The sequence below is a fragment of the Microtus oregoni genome, unplaced genomic scaffold, assembly GCF_018167655.1.
Source record: "Microtus oregoni isolate MIOR12 unplaced genomic scaffold, Mior012 000000F_ref0000247, whole genome shotgun sequence".
In the NCBI taxonomy this organism is placed as follows: Eukaryota; Metazoa; Chordata; class Mammalia; order Rodentia; family Cricetidae; genus Microtus; species Microtus oregoni.
The window spans coordinates 32,457,943-32,479,029 of record NW_024543059.1 but is presented as its reverse complement, the minus strand read 5'-3'; the positions used below and the strand labels follow the sequence as shown (position 1 = coordinate 32,479,029).

Sequence of the window (21,087 nt, the reverse complement as noted above, 5' to 3'; positions counted from 1 at the left end):
GGCAACCAGACACACTCTTTGCAAAGTGGAGGTTGTTTTATTGCTTGTGGTGATTTTTAGCAAGAAATACAAATGACACTGGAGCCGTCGTACCTCTCTATGACATGAACTTGATGAAATGCCTGCACAGCACCTAGTGTTGGCAGGAATGTCACACGAATGTTTCTTGAGCTTTCCCGTTCCTTTTGCTGTTGGTAACACTGGAAATCAATAGAGGAATCTGCCTCAAAGGTCACACATCCTCCCTCCCCTCTGTCTTCCTTCCTCCTTCCTGGTCCTGGGGTCCACACCCACCACAGCCACCCCAGGGATTGCTGTCCAAGTTGCACATGTATTTCTGCTCACAGAGAGCGAGGGCCATGTGTGCCGAAGACACAAAGCACATGGCTTTTTCTTACAAAATGAGATGAAGAAATGAATCTAGACACATTTCAAGGGCCACTCTTCTTTAACCTTTATGTACGGATAGACAGGTAGAGACATATGTTCTTATTTTTCTTCAGTATAACTCTACTTAGAACTTCAAAAAAATAAACTTTCTCTTTTGGTACCTCTGGTTTCCTATATTTGTCTTGGAAACATTTTAAAAATACATCTTCCTATAACTCTTCTGTGCAAATAAACATAAATAACATTAACATCTGTTGCATAATAAAAAAAAGGCCATTTCAAGGATTTCTTTGTCACCACAATCAGTTGTGACCATTTGGAGGGGGTGCTACAAGGAGCCCGTGACTTTTCCCTGTAAGCCATGCAGGTCCTGAGCTGGCTGCGGGGGACTCGACAGGAATTCACCATCCTGCTTGTTCATCTGTAAACTACTTGTGAACAATTGCAAGACACTTCCCAGCCCACTGGACAGCGTCAGGGAGGAAATCCAGTTGAGCGAGCCAAAGCTGGGCAGGTTCAAGAGTGGCGACAAGGGGGCCGTCTGGCTGGCACTGGTGGCCTTCCTCCTGGAGCCCCCAGGACACTCTTCTGAAACAGCCTCCCCAGGCACGGATGGCCTGGAAGCCTGCGTGCCAAGTCCTAACAAGGTGCTCTCTCTTAATGGCATGTTCGCATCCACTGAGCTGGGCTCCCCGCTGGCCTCTGGGGTGCAGCCCAGCTGCTGTGCAAACTGGGAAGCTTGAGAGGCACAATCCTTGGGCAGGGACTTCCTTTCCGAAATCTCGGTTTCTGAGTCTCCAGGCGGCTGTCCCTGAGTAGAAGTCTCTTTGGGAGCACTGAATTTGTTGGAAGAGCTACTGGATGACTGACGTGCCAGCTGGAGATGGGTGGGGAAAAGGCTCCCCTGGAGTGCTTTGAAAAACAATCTAGAAAGAACACATGAGGAAGAATCTATCAGATTTAAAACTGGTCCGTGGCTGAGCTTCAAGAGGCTCACCCAGGCCCAAAGACAGCCAGGGCCAAGGGTGTGCTCTGTACCCGCTGTCAGCTGGGGACACCAACGGATACTCACCTGGGCAGCAGTGCAGCCACGGGTGTGATGAGAGAAGTCAAGTAAAACAGAGGGTCACCCAGTAATGTCTGCATGGTCCAGTAAGGGTTAGACGGAGGGTAGCAGATGGCACAGGAGGTGTTGTAAATCAGAGCCACGGAAAAAAACAGGAAGATACTGAAGCCACAGGCTAACCAGTTGAGCCAGGTCTGAAAGGAACCAGAGGGAAAAAGGGCTTTTACTTCACTTTAAGAGTGGCGACCATGACAGAAGCGTGAGCGGATCGGGAATGGTTAGGGGTGTGCCCGCCTTCCGGGTCTTTGTGAAGACCCTTGTTATCAGGGACTGGTTGGTCTTAGAAGAGCAGCCTGGGACAGGACTGTGAGGGCAAGAGGACAGAGCAAGGCAGGGGCAAGGTGGTGAAGGCAACAAGAAGATGGGTAGATGAAGATCTGCTCAGGAGGGTGGGTTGTCCCCGGGAAAGTGGCGTTGGGTAGGTGTCTTTGCCTTCTTATCGCACAGCTAGGGTAGCTTTTCAGGTTCCTAGATGTAGAAATGACCTGCTGGAAAGTGTGTTGCCCACAATCCGGGTCCCTTTGGGAGTGTGACCTCGCCCATGGTTCTCACCCAGGTTTTGGTTTCAATACCCAGGTGCAGAAGGAAGGTGAACAGTGCTATTGTTGTGACAGGGGTCCCCCAGGTAAACACATCCACATCCGAGTCATAGTACGTCTGAAAGACAAGCAGAATGGCAAGTGCTGGGTGTCTGTAGGTGCCCAGAGGCAGCTGAGGTGGAAAACCTGTGCCGGGTTCCTGCTTACCAGGTAGGGAATGAAGAAACACACCAGGCTCTGGAAGGCGGCATCCACCATGTTTAACCAGAATGCTTGTGGCCGGTACTCCTGGGACACAGAAACAAGGAGGATTACAGAGAAAGGCTTGTCCCCTCCAGGGCATTCTTGTTGTGGGATAATCTTTTTGCACACTATGAAGAGGTGTCTTTGCCAAGGCACTTTCTGATTGCTTTACTAAAGAGTTGAATGGCCTATAGCTAAGCGAGAGAAGATAGGTGGGATTTCTGGAGAGAGAGAGAGAGAGAGAGAGAGAGAGAGAGAGAGAGAGAGAGAGAGAGAGAAGGAGGAGGAGGAGGAGGAGGAGGAGGAGGAGGAGGAGGAGGAGGAGGAATCTAGGTGCTTGGATTTCATCAGCTGTCTCAGCGGAAGTTGAACGTGCCATACTGAGAAGGGGTAACTAAACCTTGTGGCAGAACGTGGATTAAAAAATATGGGTTAATTAAATTATAAGAGCTAGCTGGAAACACGCCTAAGCTAAAAGCCAAGCTCTAATAATTAATAATAAATCTCTGGGTCATTCTCTCGGGACTAGCAATTGAAAGACAGTCTAACAGGAAATCTGGCTACACCTTCTTGAGCAGGCGATACCTTAAGCACTGGAGGAAAATGTCCTATTTTTGTATCCAAGAAGAGCACATCTCCAACATGGTGGAAGAGAAACCAAAACCGTCAGGTTGTAGAGCTGTATGTAGGCATCTGAGCCATGGGGAGCCTTTGAGCCCAGAACATGAGTCCTATAGCTACATGTCAGCAGAGGTCATGAATTTGAGAGGGAAGCCATGGGAAGTATGGAAAGAGTTGAGAGAGGAAAAGTAAGGGTAGAAATGATGTCAACACAGTCAGGAGTCAGTACACATGAAATTCTCAGAGCGGGGTGGGTGGGGGCACTGATTACCACGCTTTACAAAAGAAGAGCTGAAATCTTGGGCCTGCCCCCTGAGCTGCCCCCCAGTCTGAGCTCCCTGATCTGGGCCTTCAAGTCTTCCACCCTTAAAAGGTTTTATGGTAAGCACTTTAGAAAGACTCTTACCAATGAGCCTTAAGTTAGATGATGGATGTTTCCTAGTAGATTTTTAGACACACACACACACACACACACACACACACACACACACATATATAATAGTGCATGTATACATATATGTGTATATATTACATATTGACACATATACATATATATGTATATGAGTGTTTTGCCTGCGTATGTACAGGATGTGTATGCACTGCCCAGAGTAGCAAGTGCTTTTAGCCACCAAGCCATCTCTCCATCTCATCATGATGTTAAACAAAGAAATTATTACTCTGGTTTTGATATGGTTTTAGTGTGTCCCCAAGAGTTGATTCACTAATTCTTAATCCTCACTGTAAAATACTGAGAGAGCAGAAACTTGTTGGGTCTTTGGGAGACAGTTAAGATAAACCATAGAAGCCCCTGTGACTGACTTATGTGAAAGACACTAGAAGAGATGCATTCTCATGACTGCTAGGCCGTGCCATGTTTTCAGACTCTATCAACATCAAAATCACCACCAGATACAGCCCTTGAACCTTGTACCTCCAGAAAACTCCTTTTCTTTAAACAGCCTGGCTATAGTTGTTTGAATGGGAATGGTCCTCATAGGTTCATATGTGAATGCTTGGTTACCGGTTGGTGAAACTGTTTGGGAAGGATTGGGAGGTGTGGCCGTGAAGGAGGTATACCTGCCTGCCTGCCACCGTGGTGGCTGTGTGCTCACTCACCTCTGAAACTTTAAGCCCCCAATAAACTCTCTTATAAGCTGCCTTGGTCATGGTGTTTTGTTGCAAATAACGAGAGAGAAGTAACTAAAACACTAACTTAGGTATCTTGGCATATCAATGCCGAGCACACTATGACAATCTACACCCATGGCAAAAATGGCCTGATACAGATACATATCTAGGTACAGGTTCTAGTGCTTGGATGACAACAATCTGTATTTAAAGAAGCAACCAGAATGCCATCATTCCCTCAGCAGCACCCTAGTAAGTCCTCATGTAGCTGGCAGAGGCTGTGTTTGCCTTGCAGGATACACGCAGGATTCAGGAAGGGCATTTCCACTTACCACTTAAGGGAAATGCTGGTGACATTCTCATTGGTTACCTCCCTCTACATGACAAGCTTACAGCGTCTTGTCTCATGGCTGGCTAAGGACAGTAAGACAACCAAGATGAGAACCCTGTCAAGAACATAGGTACTGGCCAGAAAACCCACTGACTCCTAATGAACTGTCTCCTAAGCTGTATAGCCTGCGCCTTTGGAAACTCACTGTCAGCAGAGTAGCAATAGGAGGGTAACTTGAAGCAAATACATTCTGAGTTAGAGCTAGTGCAGAAGAGGCAGGATGCCGCATTCTTTCTGCACACGTAAAAACTAAGCTGGCCAAAGAGGAGCATGCATGGTTTACTGTAAGGGCTGGGCGGGACAGCTGGCCATCGGTTTGCAAACATGTGTACTGCTCATGTAAACATACATTTACATCCTTCTGCTCACTCGGTGGTTTCCCTTTGAGTCTGTTGTTTTAATCCATGCTAAAAGTAAGTGACACTTTGTTTTACTTTGCCTTTGCTGGTTTTAGAACAATTATTATAACCTGTAACCAAGTCAGATGTGAGGTGAACTTTTGTTGGGGACCTGGAAATAGCTGAGGGAGAAAAGATTTTCATTCAACATACTTCCTGAAAACAAAAGTTTTCATCTAGAATGTTCCCCAAAGGCTCATGTATTGATCAGGGTTCTCAGAGTGGCCGTGAGGGAGCTGATGAGACCGTCAGGAAGAAGTATGAGGTCCTTAAGTCACTGGGGCCGTGTGGCTGAGGTGATACTGAGGTCCTACTTGCTTCTTCTTTGCTTCCCGGTTTCTGACAGAAGCAGTTTGCTCCAGGATGTGTTTCTTACCATTGCCATGACAACCAGGCACTGCCACCAGAAGCCCAAATGGAATTTCCTAATCCTAGACCACAACTGCCATAACCATGTATGCAGAAGAATCTTCTCCTCTTCTACGTTAATCGTCGTGGGTATTTTAGGATAGTAATAAAAAGCTAACATAATGCATTACAAAGTCTGACATACAGCATCCAGTCTACAGTTTCAACAGTTTTCTAGAGTGTCTATTAGTAGGGATTCGGGGGAAATTTCACTTTCTGGAAGGTGTAAAGGGGCTGGAGGCCAAGAGACAGAGGCAGAGACACCTGCGAGCTTACCTCCATGTTCTGGCCACTCTTGTAAAGCTGTGGCTTCCTCAGCAACATGTCAGCAGGAACGTCTCTATCCAGCACCCCAGTCACAAGCTGGGGAAGCGACGAGAAGAGCAGATTAAAGAATATCAGATACCACTGGTCAATCATGGCAGAGGCGGAGAAGCCGCAGAAGAACTGGAACCAAAATAAGAGGCCCACAAACATCTGCAACAGAGGGAGGGGGCGGAAGGACAGGTGATTGTTTTGTGAGCAGAAGGTCAGATGATTGTTTTGCAGGGAAGAAGGACAGGTGATTGTTTTGTTAGGCGGAAGGACAGGTAATTGTTTTGCGGTCCAGCAAAGACTCATCTGAAGGACTCAAGATCTCTGCAGAGACGTTTGTTTCTTGATTAGTTGGCCAGGCTGTGATTTCTTCTAAAAGACAAGCCCTAACCTCCAGCCTTGTTGGTGGTCTGCTCACAATCCTCTTCTGCCACAGTCTCCTGCTCTCAAGAGACCAGTGGCAAGAATCTGAACTTCCTGGAGCGGAAGAGCCGGAGATGGTCAATGTGAATGAACTAAGGTGACTGGGGCTTAGGACGGCTTACATTTTAAGAGGACCTGTGGCTTCTTCCCTGGGGCCTTCCATTGTTCTATCTTCCCAAACACCGGCCCTAGAATACTTCTGTATGCCCATGCCCCCCTTTCTTTTCTTTGGGGGAGAGGAGTTGGGAGATGAGGTTTAACTACGTAGCCCAGGGTAACCTTGAATTGATGGTCCTCCCATCTCCACCTTTCCTTTGAAAAGGAACAGTGGACAATCATCAACAACTTCCAAAGAGGAAGACACACATGAGTACAAGAGAAAGGAGCAGCAGAAAGCTTCAACCACCTGCTCCGCAGGGCTGGGAGTTAGCTAGGACGTCTTTGCCCTTCCACCAGCTGAGAGTACCAGCAGCTGGAGCGTGTTTCCCTAGGGAGTATGGCAGTCCAAGGCCTGATGCAAACCTGAGGTTTAGACTGTGAATATCTCCCAGAGGACCCTGAGTTAAATAAAGCTTAGTTCCCAGCTTATGGAGCTCCTGGGAGGCAGTTGAAGCTGGAAGAGGTGGCGGCCAGTAAGAGGACATGAGGTCAGTGAGGGAATTTCCTTAAACAGAACATTGGTAACCCAAGTCTCTTTGCCTCTCTGAAACCCATGAGGCAAGCAGCTTTGTTCCTACGATCGTGAGCTGCCTCACCGTAGACCCAAAGGAAACAGGGCCAAGTGTCTATGGGCGAAACACCCAACACCATGCACCAAAAACCCAAGCAAAAACCAAACCCCAAACAAAAATTTTCCCCTTATAACTGATGTATTTCAGTTATTTCCCCAGAGGGACACAAAACTGACAAGCACACAGTGTATTTTCACACTTATGGTAATTTGGCATAGATCATAGCATCCTCCCTACCTCAGGGTCCCCATCTACGGCCACACCAGTGGGAGCAACCCAGGGAGGGAAAGTGTGGGAAATTAAAGACTTCATGAGACCCCTGGAATATGGTGGCTATTGTCAGAGGCATACTCTCCCTAGCTAAATGTCCTCATTTCCTTCTTTGAGGCCCAAGCTCGAGGTGTTCTTAACATTTACAGAAAACTGAGGCTGGAGATGTGAAAGTGGTCATAGCATGGGGAGACTATTCAACTTGTTCAAACGCAGATGAATCTTGGCCTAAGGTCCTGGGGGCCGGTCTCCAAAGGCCATGCCGTACAGTGGGGTGAATGTCCCACTGAACACAGTGAGGACGGGGTCTGGGTTCTTCCGGAGCTCTCTATGGCTCTTGAATGAGTTGCTTTATGCCTCTAGCTTTTGACTTTACCTCTCTGAGCTTTGTTTTCTTGCCTTGAAAATGGCTTTTAAAGATCAGGGGAAAAATGCTAGTTCGTGTGGGTGGAAGCTATGACTAAATCCCCCAGGCATTGTTTTAATCTATGACTTAAGTTTCCTAATAGGCAATGTTCCCCCTCCACATCAGCCACTGACAGACTTGGGCTTTTCATTGATTTTTCTCCCCTGCCTTCCTCCCACGCCTCACTCTTGCTCACCCACCACCGTGGGCTCAGTCTTCTGAGTCATCGGAGAGCAAATGGAGTCACAGAGAGCAGGAAGAAAATGCTTGGATAATTGAGAGGCCCCCCTCATAGTGCCGAAGAGCTTTATTCCCAAACCTCTGTTACTATAGAAACTGTTCTTCTCTGCTCTTTATTGGAAAGGCCAATTTATTCTTCAAATTAATGACTCTCCTGTGAGGAGTGATTACCCTTGAACTGCTCACGTGGACGAATGCTTTTAACAAAGCCCTGCATCTTCTATGAGGAAAACCAGGCGGGCGGCTCTTTTCCCTCCCTGTTTTCTCTAACAAGGACAGGCTTAGCTTGCAGGCAGTGGGGAGGCTAGCTAGCCTCACCTCAGGCTGCCACTTCAGACTCTTAAGCCTCTCCAGTGTTCAGAAGCTTGGAACATGTTGCTCTTACTACCCTTCAATTTGACAGACTTGAATTGGGAATTACAGAGATTGGTGAGCTTAATTCATAGTTCTGTTTTGGGGAATTAAAAAAATCGTACCCCAAAGAAGTCAAGCAGACAGGATCCTCAACTTATGATGCCTCAATGGGGATTTTTTTTTTCAAGCTTAGGAGGATGGTGTGAAAGCAATATGTGTTCTGCTAAACTTAGAATTTCGATTTAGCTCTTTGCCTGGGCTTTATTCTCTTAGGGAATGCTGGACCGCGGCTTTGGGCTGAAGCTCCCAGCTAGCTGGTCACAAGGCAGCCATGCTCCCGTGGGGTGTGCACGAAGCTAAGACAGTGATTAACCTAAGTGTACTACATGTATTTTTCACTTGTGATACTTTCAACCTGTGATGGGCCATTACAAGACCATGTAACCCTACTCTGAGTTGAGGAGCAACTACGCTGAAGATACTACTATGAAGGACCGAAGGAAATGAGGCTGCATTCCAGTCCAGCCTACTCCAAAGGGGTCATTCACTCCTGGGGAGGGAAGCTGGGACCCTCTAGGTTCTGGATATCTGAGGCCTCACCATGTTGGCAACTCAATACTGGGTCATAAAGAAAGGAGAATGACTTCCCAAGGGCAGAAATGGAACAATGGTTTTGGATGTAGTCCCAGGTGGAGCTCAATGGGAATTGATTTCCAAATCTGCTCAATTAGCCACGTCCTGATTGGTTGAGAACATCTGTATTCATTTGCCAGGAGACATTATAGAAATCAGGCAAGCAAGGCGGTGGGAGAGGTTAGGAATGGGAAGGTATGTGTCAGCCTCCAGACGGAACCATTAAGAACAGAAAGAGCTGGACTGACATCAACTTAGAGTTAGCATGACGGTTTCATAAGGACTGAAGAAAGTTGAGTTTATTTTATTCTTTTCCAGTAGAGCACAGGATATTCCTGACACCGGAGTTGCAGTAAGATTTATGGAACAAGCTCAGAAGGTCATTTTATTTATCCCAGGAGGCTAGTTTGTCTCCTTGTCGGTTCCCTCAGCCTCAAGCTGCCAGAGGCAGAGCCCAAACCAGTGGCCCCTCAGGAGAGTGTCTAGAAATCTTAGAAATGAGTCAGTGTTCTGTGATGACCCTGTGGGCCATTCTGCAGACCCATGGAGTATTAAAAGTACTAAGACTAAACATGAGGCCCACGTGGGAGAGATCAGGAAGAACCGGCTCTGTATTCAAAGCCCCTGAAGAGATACAGATGTTCAGAGCGCATCTGGCCTAGGCATCTTCACTTAAATGGAGCTACTAATTAAACTCAGCAAGAAGAGTGTGTATCTTCCCTGAGCCCAGGAAAGTATTGAAGCCCCTTCCTTCTTTTTAAAACCAGGTTCAAGGCCTCGCTTGGGGATTTGTACAAGGGCTGGTCTGAGCATGTCTCTGATAGACATCATTCAATATCTGAACTATATAGCAAGATAAAGTGATTTTCTTATCGCAAGGCCACTGAACATTCTTCTCCTTTAGCGTTCCTTGCCTACAGCAGAGAAATCAGTGTCCGACTGTGGACACACTAGTGGAACGCGCCTAAGAAACACAAGGGTACAGGTTGAGAACTAAAGAACAGAATCAGATTTCAGATAGCAACACAGTTTTAGCAAATATCCACTTGATCCCTTGCCACCTGCAGGCCTTGTCATTGTGCTACTTTACAAAGTCATATATGAACTTTCTTGTGTTGCCTGTTGTTATCAGACCTTTCATCCACAGAGATGCAGCTGTTTTCATTTCCCATGAATTATTTTTCAGATATTATAGGGTACAAGGCCAGGTTATGATCACAGGACATTCATGCAAACCCAAAAGGATGGGGTAGACATGAGACTCTGTGGTCCGTTGACCTTATGCAGGATTCCACCCTACAAGCCTTTGGGGGGTGAGAATGGGGGGTAGGGTTGTCACAGAAGCCTTCTATATCTTTCTTTCTCGACTGTGAGTCCGTAGTCATTGGTACACAGCAAAAGTAGCTACTGTAAGCCTTTTAACTGAAACATTCCAAAGACCCATGCCAAATACCTACTGTGTTCTTGTAGAAGAAATATAGCACCATGTTGGCCAGTCTGGAGTAGCACCAGTGTCCATGGACGAGTAAGAGTCTCTCCAGGTATCGGAACCTCGGCACCGCAAAGTCGCTGGCCATCACAGCCTTGAAAAGGAAAATAATTCTCATCACTGCTGATGAAGAACAAAGGCAAGGCAAAGCCAGCCTGGGGAGAAAAAAGCCCAGCTTCAAACACGGCGCTAAGTGTGGGCCTGTGTCTCGTTAACTCCTTCAACTGAAAGGGAACCCACTCGAGAAGCATGGTTGCTCAGGGATGCCACTTTCTAGAACCATTCAAGGCCTCAAACATTAGATATATGATTAGTGAGTTTAAAAATACTTCAATTTTCCTCTTCCAATATTTTTTCCTATCAAGCCACAAAACGTAGAGATGCACAGAACTTCTCCCACCTCTCTCCCATCCCCAGTGGCACTTATTTCTATACCGTACTCAGCTCAGCAGAGACGAGCTAAAGATGACCCACTGATGTTTATCAGAGGGACATCCAGACATTCTGGGAGTTGCATCTCAGACTGCACTTCCAGATTAAACCGTCGTGACGCCGTGGTTTTTAAGGAACGACAAGAAAAACCATCTTTACATGTCTGGCCCCTCATGCACTTTGTTCCCACATATTGTCCTCTTCTCTGCTGGCATCCAGATGTTGAACCTAGACGGATAAACGGCATCTGCGTGTGGGCGGGCCTACTCTCGGCCCCTCCCTTTCCCTCCTGCGGTCTTCGACATGCTTCACTCATGAAATTGACAAGGAGTCCGTATTTGACTTTTCTCTGTCCTTTTACAATGCCCCACAACACCACACACATGGAGAAGTTCAAGAAACTTGACTGAATGAAAGGAAAAATCTTTGGGAGACTTCTCAGAGTGGACAGTTTTCCCTATTTCCCTTAAGGAAATGCTGGTCTTCTGTGTTACAGACCTTGATGGTGAGAACCTGGGGGGGGTGGGACTTAGCTGCTATCACTGCTAGAAGCAGGGACTCATTGTCCCATCCATAAGACTTGAGACCAGACTCATGTGAGCAGTGATGGAAACAGCTGGGACCATAGGACAGGTGGCGCTGAGCAAGCAAATTTCTAGGTAAGATATGTCTGGCTATTTTTGTACAGACTTCAGCTACATGCAATGGAAAATGTATTATGCAAAGTGGTCAGACCTGTTCTGATGCCCCTGGGCTTGTATGTTATTCCAGTGAGTGAGAGAATACTATCCTGATCTCTTCTTCTGCAGCACAGATGTGAGAAATCTAGGCTGAGTCCCCATGGATGTGTCAGAGTAGGTAGGAGGTCACCAGCCCAGCCACTGTTGGGCAGCCACCTCTGGCCAGGAGCTGGAAGGGACTGCAGAACTTTGGTGCTTCAGAAACTCAGCCTCCATGGATTTCTCTGCTCCATCATATAGTAGGACAGTCCCTAGAGCCAAGCTCGGGCAGAGGAGAGTACAGAGGAAACAGCTTCTGCGACCCTGTTTCTAACAGGACAGCTGGGGAAGCAAAAAGCCTCTGCAGAGACTATCTCTACATAGGAACAGGCCCTGCGCCTGCACTGGATTTGGATGGGTAGGAAAGACAGTAGCCTGGAGAGACAGGTGAGCTTCCTCAGGAATTGTCAGCATTTGGGGGTGTTTCCAAAGACAGCCCGAAAGTCTACACGGTGGCCTACTAATCTCGTTGGTTTTCAGCTCTCGGGATATAACCCAGAGCCCTGTGTGTGCTAGGTAAGCACCCCACCCCTGAGTGGTGTCCTGTGTTCCTTTTCAGTGACTGCCGCGTTGGAGTAAGCTCCTCAGCTAACCCCGATGAGGACAGTGACTACGTCTAATGGCGTCTGCTTCTAAGTCTGCCCAGGCAATAGCGGAGTCTCATTGATTTTCTAAGAAATGAATCATGGGGTAAATGACCGAAGAGTCTAAAAGCTCGTGAAGCATTCAGTTCAGAAATGGATGTTCCATTAGGCATGTATCCGTGGGAACAGAATCTGCAGACTCAAACAGCGGTGGATGTCGGATATTCAGTAAAAAATACTGAAAACGTAGAAATTGTTCTCTCTAAACAACGCGTTACTACTATTTACATAGTGTTTCTGTTGCATGGGGAAGAAGACATCATCTGGTGGTTATATAAAGCATACTGATGGGTGTGTGTAGGATTCATGGAAATACACCAGTTGACATGGGAGGCTGGTGGATTCTGGTGTTGGAGCAGGTTCCCCTGGATACTGAGGGGCAACTGTACTGTGCTTCCAGCAGGGACCCTGCCATCCGACTGCTGTTTGATATCAAGCCAGAAAATGAATCTTCTTTGCACAGCCTAGCATACAGTGAGTGTTCCATAAATAGTGGATTTTTAAAATCATAATGTTAATCACCATTTATGCACTGGTTGGATCACTCAGAGACTAATAAATTCTTCCCTAAAGGCTTTACCAAAGTTTTCTTTAAAAAAATATGACTCAAGCTTGCTCAAGTGTTGTAAGTTATAGTGCTATATCCAGAAGCAGTATATTTAAATTAACTAGTGTTTTCAATTGCTGGAAAATTCAGAGCTGACACAAAGACAGATGAAAAGCCCAGACAGAACTTCTACGGGAGTCAGGGTGGCTACACTCCATCTTCAGAGTGATTTTAGGTCCCAGCAATGTCACCAGGCAGCTTCTACAGAGCATAGCTACCGTGGAGCAACAGCAAAGAGAAAGACCTCCTGGCATGAGACAGGGGAGGCAATGGCTCACCTTGCCTCGTGAAGTCAGAATTTCCCCAAATTTACTTCTGTTGACACAGGCTAAGGAGTTTGTGGCACGTGGCTTTGTTAACAGAATGACATTCTGCCTTAGCTTTTACTATTACTTGCTTAGCAGAAGGTGAGCACTGGCCCATACTGGAGGCAAACCTTTCAGCTTCTTTAGAGCCCAGAGACAGGCTGGGACCATGTGTGCTATGGCAGGAGAAGAAGCCCATACAAGACAGTGCAGCTGGTCTTTTACCTGCATGCCCTCCTGGCCTGAGATCCCCACGCCCACATCTGCCACCTGGATCATGCTGACATCGTTCGCTCCATCACCTAGAAACAACACAGGCAGCAAGAATCATTGATTTTGAAGATGCAGAGACTCACGCAGACACATTGAGCCTCTTGGGTCCCGGCTGGGCTGAGTCCTGTGAGGAAGATCAGGAAAAGGGCAGAAAAGGAAACTGAGGTGACCAATTGGAACTGCCAGCCAAATCAGGCTGTCCCAGAAACCAACTGCCACTGAGCCACCATCTTATTCAGTGCGGTCTTTACTATCAGGATTCGCACAGAAAAGGCCTTTAATCTGATGGTATATTCATCTTCATTGCTATTGTGGTGACTCGACCCCTCCAGCTGGGCCTCAGGACCTCTCCAATTCACAGTTGCCTTTATTTCCTAGCAATTTTCTTACTGAATCAAATATGTTCTGTTCTGTTCAGCATTTATGCACACTGATTACCTCAGTAAATAAACCAATATGTGATTTTGGGGTCTTTGAGGCATAAATAGAACATGTCTATTGTACCATCAGGCTGTGGACTGATTAGTGTGAAAACAAACAGCCAGAGACCTTGACATCTTTGGGTTGTCAAAACACAAACACAGCCATTATAACTGGAGACAATCGTAGCCCTGTTTGGAATTAGGTTCAGAACAACCCAAGGCATAGCAGACATGCCACGCTGTAAAAATAACAGATGCAGATTAGCATCTCCCTCCCTGGAGGAGATGCCATCTTCCCTCAGCCTGGGCCAAGGGCATCAGGGTGAACACTCAGCTCATGTCTCCTAAGCTTGTATCCTCACTCAACTACGCATTGTCCCTCATGGATGCTATAGGTCTCCATATGTCTTAGGGTGTGCAGACTATCCTACCCAGGTCTCACATTGTCGCTATAGCTTGTCCCTTTTATTTCTTCTTTGCCCCAGTACAGGAAATCAAACCTATGGTTTATAAATGTTACACAAATATTCTGCCATTGACCATCTCCCCAGCCCTGTTTTTACTTTTTATTTTGAGACAGGGCAGGATCTCACTGAGTTTGTTGTGATGACCTTAAACTTACTCTGTATCCCTAAGGCTGACTTTAAACTTGCAATCTTCTTGTCTCAACCTTCTCATTCACTGGATTCCCAGGTATGCCCCAGGTCTGTAATTTCACTGTCCTTTATTGGCCCAAACTCAATGGAAGATCAGTTAGTATTTGTTGAATTCAACCTTTGTGAAACAATGGCAGTCTTTCCAGTGCCTCATGTTGCCCCCATTCAAAATGTATGATGCACAATGGGGCCCTGGAAGTCTAAACTCTGGGTTCCTAAGACTGGGGCATATGGTCCAAAAAGATGACATGACATTCTAAGGGAGATTAGTGTCTCCCTCCCTGGAGGAGATGCTATCTTCCCTCAGTGTGGGCCAAGGGCATCAGGGTGAACACTTTGCTCATGTCTCCTAAGCTTGTGTCCTCGTCCAACTGTGCACATCCCTCATGGATGCTATGGTCTCCATACGTCTTAGGGATTTCAGACTATGGCTACCCAGGTCTCACACTTTATGCTGGCTTCTTCCTAGCAGATGAAGTACCCATGGGCATAGCGGGTAAAACCCCAGACTTTCTGCAAATGATACTGTAATTATAAGTGACAGACTAATTAGTAAAGATACTATATCACTGAGCCAACTACTTCCCGGGAGCAGGTTATATTTTTAATTGGTGTTGTGGGAGTTACTGGCTTCCTGGTCCTCACCAGGGGGTGGCTGAGCCTGCACTGGAGACTATAGCCAATTCAGAAGTGGGAAGAGAGGGTTCCCTAAGGATGTGTTAAGTGACTACCACCCTATCATTGGGGAGGAATCTAGAATGTTCCACAGCCACGAGTGCCTGCAAAGAAAAATGAAGTTAGATACTGTCTTTAAAGGATTCAAAGCTGTGCTGTCTTGAACTGGATTTAGTTAATGAAACACATGTCTCAGAACAGTCAGCAAGGTCAGCTGAGTCACTGAGGCTTCCGGTTGGTGCAGTCTGAGTCCCCTGATCATCATAAAGCCTTGACCGGAGGAAGCATGTGACAATTCAAAGCCCTCAAGTCCTTGAAAAGAACCTCTGCTAAGTTAACATGTGTTAATAGAAGACCATCATTGTGGCTGGACTGTGTGAGGCAAGTGGGCGTCTAAAGTATTGTCTCCCAGGCCTCGGCCTACCCACCAGCCTTTCTTCTTAAATTAGCAGTTGCTGGTCTTATAATAGTACCTACATCTGCTGCCATATCTTGTGGCTTATTGATAGATGCTTTATGTCTGGAATTCTGTACCACAGTGGGTGTATTATTGCAAGTGGAAACTGAGGCTTCATTTGTTTCATCGTGTTAGATGGAAGAGGATCAGAAATTCAGGTCACATGGAGAGACTTTAGTTGAAGAAGAAAGCTGAAGGAGCAGGCGTAGATACTTGCCTATGGCCAGGGTCATGGCCTTGAGCTTGCTTCTCACCAGCTTTATCACCATGCTCTTCTGCAAAGGCGTTGACCGGCAGCAGAGGACAGAGCGACACTGCTTGGCCAGGAGGAGAAATTTGTCCTCTAGACTTTTTTCAAGGGCGTAGGCCAGACTTCTGCCATCAATCACAAGGCTTGGGCTGGGGCTGGAGCTGGTGGATGTGCAGGCTGGGTTGAAAGAGAACCCCACGCTCACATTCATTTCGGTATGCTCAGGGGTGCTTTGGGAGATTCTGGATTGCACATAGTGGAGGTATTGGTCTAGAAGGGCTGCGCAGGCTTCCTGAAATTGACAAGCAATGTATTTCAGTAATGTCACCAACCCTGGTTATCTACCTCAACACTCCAAGCTGATGTCCTTCTAGGGCACTTGGCTGTCATGAATGGATCTCTAGACATCCAGAAAAGAAAGTCCAGGTAGAAAGGATACCTTCCTCCACAGGAGAGAAAGAGCTTAGCTTTCACTAGATTATACTTTATCACCCATGCAACCGTGCTGAAGTTGAAACGGAGGATGCTCATCCTCACAGGTGTGGCTGGATTACTGTTCCACCTCACATGGTCAGGCTGAAGACTCAACCTGTGTGTCTGTACCATTTTCTGGGGCCTTTACCTAAACCTTGCTGTCTCATACTGACATCAGTGGTGGGACATAAATCTCTTTCAATCCTAAATACTTTATGTAGCATCTTCGTCCTCCAGGAGGTGGACAGTAACACAGCACTACCAAAGTGGGACTTATTTCCAAAGAGTTCAGTATAGAAAAGGGTGAGATGGAAGGCTGTATTCCTTGTAAGACGGACAGAAGTGGCAAACACCAGGTCTTCAGCCAAAGGAGGGCATGACTCCACAGTGCCACGACAGGATGATACCTCATGCCCCTCCACACAAAATTCCTGGCTTCATTCTAGTTCTAACTACAACGTTGGACAGATTTCAAGATCACATCAGTCTAGAAGCAATTTCATCAGCCTTCTTCAAAATACCAAGGATGTGAAGGACAAAGATAGTCTGCGAGACTCTCACAGCCAGGACCGTTCAAGAGAGCTTTGACCAACAGATGCCGTGTGAAATCCTAGAACGGGATGGCAGGTGCCAGGTAAGACCATCTAATACAGAAGGAGCTTCATTAGAGCATGTGTTGACATTGGTGGGTATAACAAATGCTCTATGCGCCCCTAAGAAGGTATGATACGGGACTGCTCCAAAGACTTTTCCAAACATTTCTGCAAATAGAAACCATTCTGTATACGGAGTTTCTTTTCCAAAATCAGCACTACTCAGATTTCAGTGAGCTTGAAACACAAACACACCATGCTCAAACTGCTTAAGACAAATGGCCAAAAAAAAAAAAAAAACAAACAAACAAACAAAAAAAAAAAACAAAAAAAAAAAATCCCAACAGCAGCCACCCAGAAACAATCAGTGGTTGTTAGTCAGCAGGGACTCAAAGACTGGACTGCACTGGCTTCATGAGAAACCACGTGTCTGGATGAAAGTGGACTATGCTGAGGGAGCTGAGAGAAAATAATTGCCATCTCAGTCTTCCCAGTGAAGACATGGTTCCAGGATGAAACATAGTTAAGACGTTTCCTGAGGAAAAAGACAGGATTTGTTGCCAGTGAACCTCCCCTAACACGACCGCTTCTGATACAAGGGATGTAGTGAGTCCAGGGAATTCAGGAGGAAGTCCTGTCTCCTGACCCTGAAGACACAAAACTGAACCATCCTGTTTATCAACTGAAGGGTACTTCGGAGAAGAAAGCAGCTGCTCCAACCCAATGTGGTATCAATATTGCTTTGGTTATTGAAAAGCTACTAAATTGGATGAGTTGAAATATTATTTAACCAGAAAATATTATTTAAACAAAGTGGAATCAAACCAGGTGACAAGACAACCTCCCAATATTTGGAAATAAAACAAAACACTTTGATATAATCCACAGACCTGAAAGCAAACATAGGAAATGCTTATAAAAATATCTTGAGCTGTGTGAAGCTAAAATTTCAAAATTGTGAGGTGCAGATATTTTGCATATATTAGAAAAGAAAAACTGTTTGGGAACAGAAATAAAAGCAATTTGGAGGAAGAGAAGAAGGAGAAGGAGGAGGAGGAAAAGAAAACAACCCAGACTATCATCAATAAAAGCGAAAATAACCCAACAGAGAAAATTAATCAAGGCAGCCCAAACCTTGGTTTTGAAGAATTGGTATAATTGATAGATTAGCTCAAAAGTAATCTAAGAACAGACACAAAACACCAATGTCATTAATAAGAGAGGGAGTGTCACTGAAGTCCCACCAACATCAAGACAGCAAGAAGAACACGTGGCCCTCAGGGGCAAAGTCCCAAGGTCTGGGCAGCCGGTGACCTGGGTGTGGAACATAGAAGGAATCCATGATGACCCAAAGAGGCCTTCATGGCCTTGAGCTCCTAAGGAAGGCAGAGGAGGGGATCTAAACAAAGGGAGTCTTGGGCATCACCAAAAACCTTGTGGATAGTTTGAAGGGAGTTCAAGTGGAGCCCATGGGAGGAACCAGATCTTAGATCAGGGAGGTGTCAGGAGTAGACACCCCTTGCAGTCTTGAGGATTTAACCAAATAAGTATGAGTGGACAAAAGAAGTGCCCAGCCGGGCGGTGGTGGCGCACGCCTTTAATCCCAGCACTCGGGAGGCAGAGGCAGGCGGATCTCTGTGAGTTCGAGGCCAGCCTGGTCTACAAGAGCTAGTTCCAGGACAGGAACCAAAAGCTACGGAGAAACCCTGTCTCGAAAAATCAAAAAAAAAAAAAAAAAAAAAAGAAGTGCCCAGAGGCAGCTGATGAAACCAGAGGAGTTCGTACTAAGGAGATCACTGCCTTGGCTCCACATCCTAGACATGTAGGACCTCATGGAAATAAAAATCCGTGATATGAAAAAGGAAGATGAACTCTGCACTAATAAAACCCAGATGTACATTCCTTTGGTATTAAGAAATCCCAGACCCAGCCTCTCCACCCAGAAGACATCCTTTTCCAGGGTCTAGCCTGGTAAGTGTATTCTTCACCCTTCATCAAGGGAACTTCTCTTCGCCACAGCCAGAGACCATTACGTATAAACACGCAGAGCTGTGAAGCCCAGTCTTGATGGATACAACTCTGGAACCTAAGAGTTAGGGAACATAGGGAAAAGGGGACAAACCAATCATAAGAGCCAGAGGAACAGGGAGTTTGCTATGAGATTGTTTCTCCTAGAAATATCAGAAGCTTGTATGAGAATCACAAAGTTTTATCAACAGGACTGCCTAAACATGAGCTCAAAAGGACCGCAAAAGACAACACAGATGGGGGAAAGCCCAGAAGACCTCATCCTAAAAATTGACTACCAACAACTGAGTAATGCTGAAAATGGGAGAAACATGGATGGAACAACTATTAGTGAAAAAAGAGGCCATAAATTTGAAAGAGAGCAAGGAGGGGGGCAAACAAGAGGGTTTGGAGGAAGAAAAAAGAAGAAAGAAAAGATATACTATTAAAATCTCAAAATATACAATATAAAAAAAATCCCAGAAAAGTCCATATCTCTCAAGACAATGATAAGAACGTCCCAAGTCTCAGAAATAGGGCAACATGCTCAGAGGGATGCAGGGCAAGCATCCTCCTCACTGTGGCCACTAGAGGTGGAAGCCTCGTGGCCTTCCTACAGACCTCTATCTTGGGAGCCTAGAGGACATGCAGCCACCTTGGGACAAGGCACAGCCTCTCGGGAAGCTGCATACCTGAGAATCAGCATTCAGTGTGATGACTTCCTCATCATGGTCCAGCAGCTTGCAGGCATAGGCAATGTTAATGGCTGTCTCTTGTTTGTCACCCGTGAGAACCCATATCTGCAGGCCAGCCTGTCGTAATTTAGCGATGGTTTCAGGAACGCCGTCCTGAAGGCGGTCTTCTATCCCAGTGGCACCTGGTTAAATGTATGACATTTCACAATGTATGACCTCTTCACAGTTCCTGGGGGTATAAATGCCGTGTACCAAACATACCAAAGACAGATGTGGCACTACCAAATACCTAAGACTTTTGAGGGCTCACTCGCCATGTGAAACGAAATGGCAAAAAGTCCCTCTGGAAGCAAGCTAAAATAAGCCATCGTTTCAGGACTGTGTTGGATACTTATCTTAGCTGCTGACATGACTCAATCAATCTAAGTAGGAGGAGCAAGTGCGGGTCACCAAACATTATTATGTATGCTCACAAAAGCATACTGTACTTTGAAATTTTTCTGACTAACAAGCAGCTAACTTTCATATAACCTGAAAACATAGACTATGGAGGGAGGAAATTACCATATGCCCAAGGGATTAAAAGAAAGGTCTTAGTAGTTACTGACAGTTACCTATCTCCTATCCCCCAGAAAATTTTCACCCACGAGATTCAAAATTAGTGCTTAATCATGTCAACCATTTGTTAGCCAAACCAGTGGTGGAGAAAGTCTCCTTTTTTTTTTTCAGACAACAGCATCACAAATGCCTTATCCACCAACATAAAAAATTTAAGAGGCAAGTTTCTCTTACCGACTTTATTAAAGATGTGACAGGTTGAACATCTCTGGCCAGAAAAAGGTCAAATCCAAAATGCCCCAGAATCCCAAATTTTTATATCTACCGTGCTCTCTTGTGATGGATCACAGTCAAGCACAAGGGTCTCGAGGGTCCGAAAATGCCTCCAGGCTATGCATAAGGTATAAGGTCTAAAAATGCAAGGTCGTAGTCCCTAGATTTGTCACAGTGCATACACAAGAAAGCAAACACTCAAAACCAAAACACTTGCTACCCTAGGAATTTGGGGTGAAGGACAATCAACATGTATTCTGTGCTAAAATGTGTCCATGTCTGCCTTCCTTTCTCCTCTGAGTACACTCTGATAAGATGGTTTCTGTCTTCCTACCTTGAGAAGGGAGCTGTATCCTGTGACTTGCTGGGCTCCAGCCCTGGCAGAGGCTCCTTGCCATCCCTACTTGGAGTTCCCTGTGCTGGGCCACAGCTAGTGGGCTGCATGTCTGTGCTGCAACTGCCAACAATGCTTTTGGATGAACAGATGGAAGCCCCAACTCCCAATGGGGCAGTGTTAGGAGGTGAGGCCTTAGAGAGGTGACTATGTATAAATGAAGCCATGAAAAGCAGGTCCTGAGTACCATGATACATGGTGGTACGGGAGAATTGTCTGTAATCTGTCAATCATATTTTAAATAAACGCTGATTGGCCAGGCAGGAAGTATAGGCGGGAAAACCAAACAGGAAGTAGAAATGATGCAAGGAGAACAGGAGAATTCTGGGAAGGAGGAAGCTGATTCCTCCCACTCCTGCCCAGACCACTGAAGCAGCAGGTACTGAGCCACATGGCTAATATAGATCATAATAATGGGTTAATATAAGCTACAAGAGCTAATAAGAAGCCTGACGTAATGGGCCAATCAACTTTATAACTTATGGAGA

General features: G+C 46.0%; 1 protein-coding gene across 2 annotated transcripts in view; it reads right to left on the bottom strand.

Moving 5' to 3' along the window:
• Positions 1-31: 31 nt before the first annotated feature.
• The window catches only part of Atp10a (ATPase phospholipid transporting 10A (putative)), a 160,887-nt gene continuing 139,831 nt past the window's right edge, over positions 32-21,087 (bottom strand). Inside the window, exons 13-21 of one of the 2 annotated variants that reach the window (XM_041659830.1) lie at positions 19,372-19,556; positions 15,573-15,897; positions 13,098-13,174; positions 10,074-10,199; positions 5,521-5,721; positions 2,263-2,343; positions 2,069-2,173; positions 1,463-1,650; positions 32-1,316 (exon numbers count right to left, since the gene is read on the bottom strand). In XM_041659830.1, the coding sequence (XP_041515764.1) occupies positions 719-1,316; positions 1,463-1,650; positions 2,069-2,173; positions 2,263-2,343; positions 5,521-5,721; positions 10,074-10,199; positions 13,098-13,174; positions 15,573-15,897; positions 19,372-19,556 (1,886 nt within the window). In that variant the 3' untranslated portion in view covers positions 32-718. The remainder of the gene's footprint in view (positions 1,317-1,462; positions 1,651-2,068; positions 2,174-2,262; positions 2,344-5,520; positions 5,722-10,073; positions 10,200-13,097; positions 13,175-15,572; positions 15,898-19,371; positions 19,557-21,087) is intronic. The other variant, XR_005974984.1, reaches the window with a different exon arrangement.